The 13,580-nt window shown below is 51.6% G+C and overlaps 3 protein-coding genes across 3 annotated transcripts; all 3 read left to right on the top strand.

Moving 5' to 3' along the window:
- Window positions 1-2,053: 2,053 nt before the first annotated feature.
- FIBRA_02448 (uncharacterized protein) lies at window positions 2,054-5,297 on the top strand (the record flags this gene model as incomplete). The annotated part of the gene is made up of 7 exons (XM_012324311.1): window positions 2,054-2,515; window positions 2,574-2,798; window positions 2,851-3,024; window positions 3,130-3,216; window positions 3,286-3,375; window positions 3,427-3,901; window positions 3,955-5,297. 7 exons carry the CDS (start codon window positions 2,054-2,056, stop codon window positions 5,295-5,297), a joined length of 2,856 nt encoding a protein of 951 aa, XP_012179701.1.
- A 1,013-nt stretch (window positions 5,298-6,310) lies between these two features.
- FIBRA_02447 (uncharacterized protein) lies at window positions 6,311-7,607 on the top strand (the record flags this gene model as incomplete). The annotated part of the gene is made up of 6 exons (XM_012324310.1): window positions 6,311-6,495; window positions 6,555-6,689; window positions 6,753-6,789; window positions 6,852-6,933; window positions 6,995-7,267; window positions 7,426-7,607. 6 exons carry the CDS (start codon window positions 6,311-6,313, stop codon window positions 7,605-7,607), a joined length of 894 nt encoding a protein of 297 aa, XP_012179700.1.
- A 983-nt stretch (window positions 7,608-8,590) lies between these two features.
- Window positions 8,591-13,458, top strand: FIBRA_02446 (uncharacterized protein; the record flags this gene model as incomplete). Its single annotated transcript, XM_012324309.1, has 4 exons — window positions 8,591-10,899; window positions 10,956-11,008; window positions 11,056-11,142; window positions 11,192-13,458. 4 exons carry the CDS (start codon window positions 8,591-8,593, stop codon window positions 13,456-13,458), a joined length of 4,716 nt encoding a protein of 1,571 aa, XP_012179699.1.
- Between the last annotated feature and the right edge of the window lie 122 nt (window positions 13,459-13,580).

The raw sequence follows: 13,580 nt of genomic DNA, 5'->3' as shown, positions 1-13,580 counted from the left end.
CTTTTACATATAGCCTGCATCTAGAATTCTGGATATGCTCGATGAGATCTTTAGCAAAACCCAGCTGACTTTTGAAAGACTGGCATGTCATCTGTCTAGCTACTGTAGGCTTGTGCTGGATTCAGCCATTATTGCTTTGCGCGGTTGGCGGTATATCATTTCTCCACATACACAGCTGGTGCGTTCTATGATGATGTGGTACTGAATACTCGACCCACTTTGAGCGGATACAGTCGTTGCGAGGTCCAATGAGATTTAACCTCTTGACCTGTTTTCACTGGTTGCGATTTTCTGAGGGATGTTCATGTGCTCCCCGTTTTTGACTTCGCAAGTCACCCAAGTGGTTTTGTTTCTGTTAATAGTTTTTGACTACAAATTTTGCTAACTTCTCTCGATGTTACTGTCATCACGACTGCACGGCTTGCAATTCGGGACACATTTCCTTGGCGAACTCAATCTTGAGCATCATTTGGCCTCGCGTTGGGCAATTGATTTTAAGAAAACGTGCAAGCACAATGTGGCTCCTTATACAGAATGGGACACTAATCTGACGCTGAGTTAAACCGGGCCTTATATTTTTGACTGAGTCTCTCTCTTCCAGTGCACGAGCCTTAGTTGACTCTCAAGCAGATGGACGAGCAAAGACGCTATGTGGGAAGCAGCTCAGTCAGGATGGGCGCCTCAACTTGTCTGCGCTGGTTCATCGTTTAACCGCCTTTTGATCAGAACAGGAACTGCCTTACCGCACTGTTTGCCGTAGCTAAGCACGGGAATCGAGGACCAGCTACAACGCGGAGGCATGCAAATAGGATGTTCGTATTCTACTATTGAAATGAGAAGGGAACGTTCGAGAGGACTAGGCAATTGCTACGAGTTGTGATCTCGTCCCCGGATGTGTCAAAATAGGAACGAGATCAACAAGCCCCTGCCAAGTGCAATGCCGAACGTGTCGTTATAGCTTTTCAGCATTCCTCGTTTCCTCGTTTCCCACAACACAATTGTCTGTACTTTTCTTGTAGTCTGTAGTCACTAAGCCGTAGCGAATCATGGAAGATTACGGAGACGATTTGTTTCGAAAATAAATTCGAACAAAACCATTCTGCTGCCAATGAAGAAGGCCGCATCGGATGATCAAAGTGTAGTGATATCTGATATTTAGTAGTTACACTACGCGTACGGTCATTCACATGGCACATTCTATTGATGCGCCTCCACTGGTACTCTATAAGTAATCTGGGTAACTGTAGAATCACCATCTATCAAAGCATTGATGCGGCATGGTCTGGTACTCAGACTTCGTGCGGCTGCAACGCGTAGAACATTATGAGGCTTCGGAACTGGTTCCGGTCGGACTCATGACAAGTGGCTTCGCAACACTTTCTGTCATCTGTTGTTTGCGACATCCGTGAGTGGACGAGATGGTGTCGGCGCACTTCAAGCTTCAATCTTCAAGGATATCGGCACATTAAAACGGTCATAACAAATGACATCCTTTATTTAGATTAGAATGTTATTATGGGCCGGCGAGTAGACGCAAGTACTTAAGCCGTCGCAACAGAATACTGAGCCCCAATTTGTGCCGATCTTGTGATGGAACGCTTTTATACCGACCGTTTCTGGTGATAGCCTTCTCGTGAGAGTCTGAGACCACAGGGAGAGGGCGGGTTCCACCCCGCGCATGTATCATCGAGGCATCGCCTTCGCGATGCATACTACGGTAAATAGGTCTACCTGAGGGGGCCTGCTGATATGAAAGTCAAGTGCGACAACCCTGTGATATCCTCAACAGAGAGTTATGTGCGCAGACAGATTGGAAAAATTCATGAGCATGGGGAAGACCTCTGCGGAGACCAAAAATGGTGTGGGAACAGACGCTTGACGAGAGACAAACAGATACAAATACATGGCGGAGTTGGATGTCTCGGCTGTACCAACAGCGTGAACCAAGCAGAACCGGTCTTCTATCTTCCAGGCCCGTTACTATACCACCCTCCCTGCCTCCTCCCACCTCCAGTCGTCCTGCTCGCCATCCTCAAGGTCGGTCGCCCCCGCGATGTCTACCGCTGCAGGGCGCAAAAAGTCCATGATATCCGCCACGACGCCCACTATCGAGTCACCCATCGCCAATAATACTCTTCTCAATAAGGCCGCGTCCCAATCGACTTCTCTCTATCAGCAATGCTCCGCTCTACGCACTCGTTTGATGCATGTCCAGGATTTCCCTGACTGGTTTACCCTTTCGTCTCCTCCAGACTCTTCGCGCCGCTCGACTGATCCCGTCACTCAGCTATGGGATTGCTTCGCCTTGGGTGTTCCCCTGTGCTATCTCTATAACCTCCTACCCGCTCCTTTTACACCTATCAACATAGATACGAACCCAAGGGCTTTTGACGGTTCCAACGAGAAGACCATGAAGCGGTCAATCGCGCTTTTCTCGATGCAGATCAAGCAGATTGAAGGCTGTGAACAATTCACAGTAACTGAACTGTGGGATCGTAACTCTACGGACGGCTTCGTTAAGGCACGTATTTTCCGTCGTTGATAATTTGTTGCGCACTGAACGTCCTGTATAGGTCGTCAATAACGTCATAAATTTAGTCAAGTGTCTGCCGGAAGACGTGTTTGTCGAGCCCCTACCCTCGTCGCCTGCCCTTGCCTCTGCCCAGCAGTCGACTGACTCCTTAGCTCCCGAAAGTGCTACTGCATCAGGCGAGACTGATGGAGGTGCTCGGTTCAACATCGTCAAGGAGCTTGTTGAGACTGAAAGGAAATACGTACAAGACCTCGAGGTGATGCAGGTGAGTAAGGTGCAGGCTTTTGCGCTCGAACTTGCCTAATGTTTATGGCCAGAAATACTCCAACGCCGCCGCACAGATGAATGTAATCGACCAGGACACCATTCATTTACTATTCCCAGGTCTTAACAAACTGCTCAACTTCCAGAGGAAGTTCCTCATTAGGATAGAAGGCATCGCAGAGCTGCCTTGGGACGAACAACGTTGGGGCGTGCCCTTCACAGAGAATGTGAGTTCTGAATGTCTGATTACAAAAGGCATGCTCGATATGGCATTTATCTTGTTGTCTTATTGTCTTCGCTCCTCAAGCTAATGACTTTTCGTGTAACAATAGGAGGAAGCTTTTGCCGTGTATGAACCTTATTGTGCAAATTATACCACGGCCTCGGACATTATGCTTCAAGAGATGAATAACCTTGGCGTACGTATCCGTCTCAACCCTACATCCTAGTTCTGCTTAACGAATGGAACTATAAATACATACAAATAGGCGCTTGACGGCGTGCTGCTGAAGTCGGACCTTCCAGCCTTTTTGATCAAGCCTGTGCAAAGGATATGTAAATATCCTCTATTATTGGAGGTGAGCCAAGCTATCGTTTTAGCAGGATTTGATGCGACTGCGCTTGAATAGTCACTCCTGAAAGCTGTGACGGGAACAGACTACCCGTTCTCCGATGAACTCAAATCTGGTGTCGCTGCAGCAAAACGAATCACCGACAAGATTAACGAGGCACAGCGAAGAGCTGAGAATGAAGCTACCGTAAAGAGCTTGGAAGGACGCGTCGATGACTGGAAGGGTCATCACATCTCAAGTTTTGGAACCTTGCTCCTAGACGACATCTTCACTGTCACCAAATCCGAAGTGGACCGAGAGTATCACGTCTTCTTGTTTGAGAAGATTATTTTATGTTGTAAGGAATATCTTGCGCCTCCGGTGAACGGGCGGAAGGTGGGAAAGAGCAACTCGATTCTCAAGAAGCCACCAGTTCCGCCACCGTTGGCGCTCCCGGGGGCTGGACCTTCGAAGAAAAGAAATACGCCCCTTCTGTTGAAAGGTCGCATCTTTCTGAATAACGTAACCAAAGCGGAACCGAAGATTTCTGCCGGTATGTCTTCTGCGCATCGTCAACTTGTCTTTGCTCATCATTTGGATATTCAGGGCAATATGCGCTTGCGGTATGGTGGCGAGGCGATGACGACCTCGAGTTTTTTACGCTACGTTGCCGAAATGAAGAACAACTGAAGATGTGGGAGAATCAGCTGAATCGCCTGATTCAAGAGACAGCAAACCGCCGCGCCTCCGATCGAAACCCCCAGCGACTAATGCAATACACGCAATCCTCACAGAGTGCGTCTCACCAGAGATCATATAATACAGAGAGGTCCGCGTCAGTCTTCTCGCAATCAACGGCGTACAGTTCTGTATCGCCTTATCCTTCCGCTCCTCCAAGTCGCATGGCTCGTCATCCCTATGCGGCTGCAGGAGACGATTCCCCCATGTCTGCAACTAACGGGTCCTATTCTAATGGCTACCACCATGGCCCACAAGGATACCCACCACATGATGGTTTCGATATCGATCTGGAGGATGAGTATGAGGAGTATCCGCCAACATCATATCCTTCGTCAGGACGGGGTACCCCACTCGGCTCTCGTCGATCGGATTATGGCGGATTTCCCCAGAATAATCCGCCAAGCGCTCGCACCGGTTCTCATGTCTCAACGCCTGCATCCGGCATGAGTCCTTATATCGCGCCTTATCCTGGGAGTAGACCGTTGTCTCGTCCCGCGACCGGCCATGCGCCAGAAGAAAACGGCTTATCGTCTGCTGCTCGGGGTTCCTTGCGTAGCCAGTTCAGTTCAACGAAGCTGAGGGCTACGTGTGAGCAGTCAGAACAGCGTTTGGCTGCTAATACACGCGCCAGCACGACGTCAGGCCATGGGCCGTTACGATCACGTAGTGCAAGTCAGCCATCCGCATATAATCCCTATGCTGCACCGCCCCCACCGCTCCCGACATCTGTACCCTGGACCAATCGATCTCATAGCTCAATGGGACAGAACAACAAACGGGGAAGTGGCTCCAGTCAATCTACAGGCGACAGCTCGGACTACTCGCCTCATAGTGGCAGCTCACCAATCACGCCGTTTGGATCAAGCGAGTCATCGTTAGCAGGTATGCCGAGTTCGCGGATTTCACGACCGCAAGAGAAAATGGTGACATCAGCTACAGACCGACTTTCAGGCCCAGTCAAAGTGAAAGTCCATTTCCACGAGGACATATTTGTGATTCAAGTACCTCGTTCGACAGAGTTCGACGAGTTGGTTGAGAAAGTTGGCAAGAAGATTAGGTTGTGTGGGCCGCGTCGAGACGATGGTCCCCTGCGCGTGAAGTATAAGGACGAGGACGGAGATCTAGTTTCGCTGGGATCAACCGAGGATGTTCAAATGGCATTCGAGTCCTTCCGACCCGGGAATCAAGTAACTCTTTATGTTCAATGAGTGGCTTGACTGCATCCTTCCTACTCATCTCCCTGTTCGCTATTCGCATCCATCCATCCACATCTTCATCTCGGGTCCTGCTACCCTTCTGATACTCACTCGCGCCAATCATGCATTGTTATCACCTCGCTGATAATCCTGACCGCCGACATTATCCTTATACTCGGGAACTCTACACCGTGCCTACGCTCTTTGGTTATACCTTTATCACGACCGTCATGATCCACTCCTATCTGCCCTTATTCTGGTCCTAATCTGTCCGTACTCTATCCGCATCGTTGCATATACATCATATTTCTGTCCCTATCATCTGCTCCGCGTGTCGATTGAGGCCGCTCTTAGTTCACTCCTTCGTTTTCTGTCGGTCTTCGTTCGCTTATCTCTCTCACCGTCGTCTCATTTATGAATCTCGCCCCGATCGCTGTCCCTACTATTATATGTAGATCGTGTGTAGGTTCGATGAGCTTATTCACTTTGTTGACTGTCATGTACCATTTAGGGTGGGCCGCTACTGAGGCAGGTCGCTTCGCAGAATTTTATCGTTCGCTTCATGATCTAATGTATGCGCCGCTTCAATATTTGCACCCTTCACAAATAGTTTATATTCGGGCTGTAGTCGGTGACGAATGGAATGTTGTGTCTGGATTTAACGGCGAATAAGAAGGTAGCCATTCCACCATATTCCCGCACATCACGCGGACCCTGGCACGTGCAAGCAATAACTTGAGTGTTCAGCGTTCCGTAACGTTCAGCTCCAGGCCAACGTTCAATCTGCTTCATACCTGTACTTGTTACACACATAAGTACGTCCACGCGAGTTCCGAGGACGAAGACTCACGTAAGATTCTCAACAACTTGAGCTTCTACCTCTACCGCTTACAGATTTGGACAGACATTCTTTTGTCGGACATCCTACATCGACGGACTTGGCCTTTTGCCCGTCGAAAGCACATCCGCCCCCGTAGTTTTTTGATGGTTTCGCCGACCTCGGATATACATCCTAGCTATACGTCATGACCGCCTCTCCATCACCGTCGCGATCCATGTCGGACAACAATACGCAAGTCTCCGCCGAGCTGGCTTCCGAGAAGAGGCGATTTCTCAGCCCGCAACTTACATCGTACTTCGTAGCTGGTGGCATCGCGGGCGCCGCGTCGAGGACTGTCGTGAGTCCACTAGAACGACTCAAGATTATCCAGTGTGCACTTTTCTTACTCGATCGAGCTGCGATAATAATACCTGATTGCCGTGCTACAGGCAGGTGCAGCCACTGAAATCGGAAGGGCAGTACAAGGGTGTCTGGGCTAGCTTAGTGCGAATGTGGCGGGAGGAGGGCTTCCGAGGGTTTATGCGCGGAAACGGCATCAATTGCTTGCGTATCATACCGTATAGGTCAGTGGTTCAACAACTTGTAGTACAATATGGCAGTATGTCATCTAACGTATTGGCATATAGTGCGGTCCAATTTACGACTTATGAGCAGTTAAAACAGGTAAGCCGTCGGCTGTGTGACTTCTGTTGGAAAAGATGACTGATGAATAGCTCGAGGGATAGCTGTTCACGGGTTATGGAGCGACGGAGCTAGATACACCGACTCGGCTCGCTGCAGGAGCGCTTGCAGGTATCACGTCTGTCTGTAAGTTGGTTTCACAGGAGTATTCGGATCTGCAGCTTACTCATAGTATGTCAACGGCTAGGCGCAACGTATCCTTTAGACCTTGTCCGTTCCCGTCTCTCGATCGCGACCGCGTCCATCCCACCGCAATCGGCACCTGCTACTGTGTCAACGCAGCCGCCGCTCTCGTCTGCATATCATACCGCATCTATTGCTTCACGGACAACGGCCGGGTTCAATCCGAAAGATCTGACGATGTGGGGGATGACATTGAAAGTTTTCCGCGAGGAAGGCGGTGTGCGCGCACTGTATCGCGGGATCATGGCCACTGCAGCAGGCGTGGCACCATACGTTGGTACGTCCCCACTTCCAATCCCTCAACTGTGACTTCCGCCGCCTCGGTGCTGTTTCATCATCGCGCCGTCCCCGTACATGTTGCAGTGTGCCGTGGCGGCTGCGCCGGGTTTTGATCAATGATGCATGTGCGATCCATGTTGACCACCCCATCTACAGGAATTAATTTTGCAGCGTATGAGGCGCTCCGTGGCGTCATTACACCTCCGGGCAAGAGCAGTATCCCCCGCAAGCTTTTGTGCGGTGCGCTTGCAGGTGAGGCTCAATTGATACGGTCATACTTTGCTAACGATAGTGCCATCGACAGGTTCAATATCGCAAACGTTGACCTACCCGTTTGATGTGCTTCGCCGGAAAATGCAAGTAATGGGAATGGGCGCCCTTGGGATCAAATATAACGGGGCGCTAGATGCTCTTCAGAGCATTTTGCGGACAGAAGGAGCGCGGGGGTTATACAGGGGGCTATGGCCTAATCTGTGTAAGTTCCCTTCAGGTGTCTGATGGAATGCGTCTGCTGACGTGCCTGATTCGATTGTATTACGGGTCTCACTCGGCTTCATTGTTATTGGTTGCAGTGAAAGTCGCCCCCAGCATTGCAACATCGTTCTTCACTTATGAGCTCGTAAAGGAGTTGCTTGGAGCATCATGACTATGACACCTATGACGGACGTCTGTCGGTGGGGCGATGTGAGGAAGATTTCGGATGTGCTACTGTCCATGGGGACCGGATCTTTGGAAGCAGACGGAGGCTTTGGTTGATAATAGATGGGTTAGCCTAGTACATTCTAACTAGCGGTTTCTGTATACATAGATTATCGACTACATATATTGGTTTCTCCTTGGCACACTGCCTGCGACGGATGGCCGGCGCACGAACTTGCCGGAGACCCGGAGACCCGCAGAGGTCCGGGGCACATGCCGAAGAAGGCAATCAAGGGGGCGTTCCCACTTTGTGTGGCCGACGCTGTCCTCGCCCACGTCGACGCCGCCGCAGCCTGCCCCGCCCTCTCCAGCCGATGAGTCTCCACAGCTGAGCGAGGGGTCCTCGTGAGTGTCTCCGTCCTTCTTCCTCCCACACACTCTAAATCTCCCGCAGTATCGCCTCGCATCTGCCGCGTTGCTCTTTGCGCTCTCCTTACGTCGGCTTGCTCATTTGTCTTGCTCTTCACGCTGCCCTCTGTCGCGGAGGTCTTCGTCTATCTTATTTCCTTTCTTCTTTCTTTCTCTTCTCTATCCTGCTATTCAGTCTCCTTAGACCCTTTCATTATTCTCTCTGCAAGCACGAGCGATCTCGTCGTACGCTGGCTGATACCTGATCCCCGCCATGCACTACACGCAGGCCCTCGCGCGCTCGCGGGACGGCCACACACATGCGTCTTCCAGCAGCTCTCTCTCTTCCGCAGCCCCTTCGGAACTCCTCCACGCGGCGCCTCCATCCAATTCGTCCCAGTCTGATCTCGCTACCGATATCTCGTTCTCCTCCGTCTCCTCGTCTTCTTCGAATGTCAAGCACGCCCTCCCGGGCAGACATCACCGCTTCTTCCCACTTCTTCAGCATCGCTCCCCTTCTGCCTCCTCGCCGTCCCCTTCAATTGCGACCCGCTCGGGGTCGATGGGTCAGTCATTAGCGTCTTTTAGCACGCCTGCCCAATCATCCCGGCCTAGTTCCCCTTCTGGAGCAGGTGGGCGGTTCAAACGCGCATGGGCCTCGCGGAAGAAAAAGAGTGAGGATGCGTCCTCGATCCTGACGGAGGCGGGCTCGGTCGCGAAAGGGAGGCAAATTTCGCGCGATAGTGGAGCTGCTTCTGCGTCTACTTCCGACCTCTCAGACACTCAGTCTTATGGCCGTCCTCAATTATATTCACAAGCGCAACCACCTTCCAGCTTGCCCTCTGGTAGTCGTTCTGCGAGAAACCTCGCGCCGTCATCCAAGCTGGGTGTCTTTGGTGTTGGAAAAAGGCCGCGGACACCCGATCTTCCGTTGCCTGATGGTCTTGGTAGATCCTCTCCCCCCCCACCTCCACCACCCAAGGAGTCAAACACGAAAGTCACGGTTTCAGCGTCCGCATCCCAGCGTTCCCTACGCTTGCCCGTTGTTGAGGATGATGCGATACCTTCGGCTCGGCGCCTCAAAGATAACTTACCGTCGCTACCGTCCTTGCCTTCTTCGTCCACATCACCGTCGCCGTCGTCAGCAATTGAGAAGCTCAAAGAGGATTGGCGTAAGAGTGACTCAACGATGACCTCGCACATTACTGTCCGCCCTGGAACATTCACTGGGAATAGATCTCCACGTCCTGTCTCATTGGCGGAGTCGAATCATTCTGGTAATACTATTGTACCTGGAATGCCCGTGAACAAGAGGCTAAGTGCCCTCATTACGGACTCCGAGTTCAGGATGGTGGAGGAAGGACCGGGATCAGATGAGGACGAGGATAACGGGGTTACCGACAACACGAGGGACAGTGAAGGGGAGAGCTTGTCAAGACTGTCTTCCAGAGAACTCGATAGCAGGAGAGTTGTCGATGGCCAGGCTCGAATCCATACTGCTACAGATCATCTGAAGGCTCGCAACCGCCGCTCAATGTCCCTCAACTTCGGTCCTGGACATGCTTTGCCCATAGCAAGCAAGTCGGAGTCGATCGCACAAGCGCTTGTACGACCACCATCTACTGTTGGTCATCCCTTACCAGGGAAATCCATGGGCGATAGAAGTTTGCCTGGTCCATCATTATCCACTACGATCTCGCGCGATACGCCAACGTTAACGCGAGCCGCTGCTAGCGGGATTATTGCTCCACTGAACGCGGCAGGTTCGCAGCATACCACTGGGAGCAATATCAAGAATCGTCTTGCGGCTTGGACGTCGGCTTCTGCAGGATCTACGCCTATCCAAACTCATCCAAACAGACCACTGCCGCCTGCTCCAGTTCAAGCGCAGCATTGGCGCCGTGCACAGAATGCGAGCTCAACTTCGTCCCAACATGCCCCCCCGTCTTTTCGGCAGACCGCTGTAAGCATGACTGGCAGCTTAGCACCTGCTGCTGGGCTTGCTGTGGGGTTTGGGAAGCGAGTAGTCGGTAAGGTTGTAGGGAAGGCGTGGGGTGGGTTGAGCTCATCGTCTAGCAGTGCCAGTGCCAGTGCCGGCTCGGTGCAATCATCATCTACATCATCCATTGCATCTTCCGATCATGGGCACGGATTCTCACTCGGGCGGACGGTATCTAAGGAGTCAAGCAGCGTCCTATCGTATTCCACTGCAGCATCTGCGAATGCCGGTAAAAAATCGAGACGTCGTGCAAAGTTCGGACATGCGCCAAGTGTTGCTTCAAGTATAACATCTTCTTCAGCGGCGTCTGATATCGATGGGCTTACTGCTTCGGGGCCTGTACTGGGGCGACGACTTCGGGGTCCGAGGCGCAATTCCCAAGGCGTAAGCATTATTGGTGGCCTAGTATTTAAGCGGGATCTGCAAACTTGTGTCGCGGACACGGCGATTGACGGCATATTTCAACGAAGCGAAGGTGAAGAACAAGGAATGAGAATTTTGACCGAACGAAGATTGCCCGCTCTTATAGTACGATGTTCTCAACATCTGCTAAGATGGGGATTACAAGAAGAGGGTCTCTTCAGGTAAGTGGGGGCTAACGTACAGAAATCAAAACTAATTACTGATACTCATGGTTCAGGGTAAGCGGGCGTTCCTCGCATGTTGCAAGGCTCCGGTCAGAGTTTGATGCAGGTGAGTCGGCGTCCTGGGTAACATCCTTTTATACTGATCTCTTCTAGGATCCGATTGGGATATGGTGGACTCTGATCCTTCAGATCTTGATCCTCATGCTGTAGCCTCTATATTCAAGACTTATCTGCGCGAACGTGCGTCTTTTCAATTTCTCAATCTTTAATCCGCTAACATCTTGTGCAGTTCCGGAGAATATCCTGACGAAAACACTGATACCTTATTTTGAATCTGCTCTCGCCGCAGAAGATGAAGCCAGCAGTGGAAGTGTCGAGTCGGCTGACAAGGCAGGCCAGCCTTCCGCCCCTTCACACAATCGCAGTGGTTCTGCTCTTGCCTTGCGGAAGGCCCCTTCGTTGTCTACACTTGCCGTGCCCAGCTTTGCTGGCCGGCGTTCTGTTTCAGAGTCTCTCCTCAGTGCACTGACTTGGCTTATCGCACAACTACCAACGGAAAATCGTGATCTCCTCTACACTGTAGTCGAGCTCATTCGTGCCACCGCTGCCAACAGCAAAGAGACAAAAATGCCTCTAGGTAATCTACTACTGGTATTCTGTCCTAGCCTGAACATGAACCCCACCCTTCTTCGCGTGCTCTGTGAGCATGAAGTCATTTGGCATGGTATTCCCAAGACCGAGCCAATACCTATGGGGCCCTCGGAACCTCAGGAAGATGATGTTGACATCAGAGCAACCTTTGTGACGGCTCCAGAATCTCGCTTGAGCATTCAGGACGCGGTATTGAGTGGGGAGGAATTAGCCACGGAAGACGAAAGTTCTGCCTTTTCTGCGCCTGACGACGATAACGTGGTTTCGGTTCAACAGGTTAGTGGGATGGACATCGTTGAGACTAGCGTGGCCAACCACACTGTTCAGGTGGTCTCTATGGAAACAACAGACGAGGAACATTGCCAAGTTCAAGCTAATTCGCAGAAGAAGGCGGAGGACCCTGCAATCCCTTCCATTGACCTTGTCTTATTGCCGCCAATCAGCCCGGTATCGCCAGTATCTCTTAAGGATGACAGCGCGTCGTTCTTCTCTGCGCTGGAGCCACCTTTGTCCACGCCAACTCGCACGCCTAGCCCTATTTCTCGCAACGTTAGTGGTCACAGTGGCTTTGATGGAGAGACCAGTCCCCCGGCACTCCCCCCCCTCTCGTCTAGTACAGAATCATTAAGTTCTCCGTCTGAATCATCAGAAGAACCGACTTCACCTGGGGATAAATTGTCTACAAGACTCGATGGAGACAGCTGTGAGGATAGGGTGAGCAAAGAGGAAGAAAGCCGCAAGCCACAAGCGCACGCGCAAGCATCACTCTCCCAAGACTCTTTGGACATCCCGGATCCTCATCATGACTGCGTTCTTGTCCAGGCAATTCCTGTCCCATCGACAGAAGATGTCAAGATTACTATCCCTCTTGATAAGTCATCATCAACGACAGTTCCATTCCCCTCCTCTGGTGGTTCCTCGCCGGATACACCGATATCACACAGGAAGTCCTTTGCTTTTTTTTCTTTCCCCTCTTTGCGTTCCGACCCGGGAACCAGTCATGTTTCAGTTTCCGCGTCAGCGTTCAGCACTCCTGTGGGACCGCCGTCGAGTTGGCATCGTCCCCAGCGACCGTCGCTTCACTTGCTATTGCGCAAATTGTCTGGATCGTCTTCTGGCATCGATCACTCGTCCGTGGAGAGTGTGGGGTGTTCGCCTGCAATGGCGAGCGTACCCGCTTTACCTACCGTTTATGGTACATCCCAAGCGAAGTCCGCAGCAGCTTCAGTTCCGGCCTTGGGTGTAATGCTCGATAAGGGGCGAGATCGTTCGGATGAGGACCGCGGCTCGAGCATGTCGGAGTTTGCGCCGAAGCTGAACACATCCATTTCTTCCTCTCCGATTCAATTGGGATTTGGTGAGGAAAGTGCAGAGGTACCCACTACGGAGTCACGGAATAGCGGGGACAACGCATCGCCCTCGACTCTTGCGGTACCTGCCATGCGGATTGATGTGGACGAAAGTGCTTCGCCTATGTCTTCCACTTCCGAACCAGGTCCGAAGGCCTTCGAAAGATTTGGCGGTCATACTCGCTCGCGCACTGAGTCGTTTGCTCCCTCTTTGTACACAACCCCCTTAGGGACGACACCACAAACACCGATTGCAGACTTGTATCAAAATTATAGCAGGTCGAAGTCGGCAATGTCATTTTTCAACGACGTGGACCGGCGTCTGGGCGCGGACGCTGATACGACGGGGGCTAGACATAAGGATAGGGACGAGACAGTACGTATCATGGCGCGCTCACGTTCGGAGGCGTCGCAGGTGTCCGTGACGCCATCGCTCGAGCTATCAGTGGACCACTCGCAGGACGATTGGGCGGAGAGTGTTTTACTCGCTGCACAAGGCCAGTCTGTCGAGACGAAATCAGAAAGGAGTAACAGCAATGGAACTGCTTCTGTGTAGACGTGGTTTACTTTACCATCCCCATTCTACATTGTACATGTTAATATGTGGTACATGTTACTTACGCACATCTAGCACTAACGCGCACTGACAGAATATTGGGACTTCAGTTTGCATTCATT

The sequence above is a fragment of the Fibroporia radiculosa genome (assembly GCF_000313525.1).
Source record: "Fibroporia radiculosa TFFH 294 genomic supercontigs, scaffold1256, whole genome shotgun sequence".
NCBI classification, from domain to species: Eukaryota; Fungi; Basidiomycota; class Agaricomycetes; order Polyporales; family Fibroporiaceae; genus Fibroporia; species Fibroporia radiculosa.
This window is presented reverse-complemented; position numbering and strand designations above follow the sequence as displayed.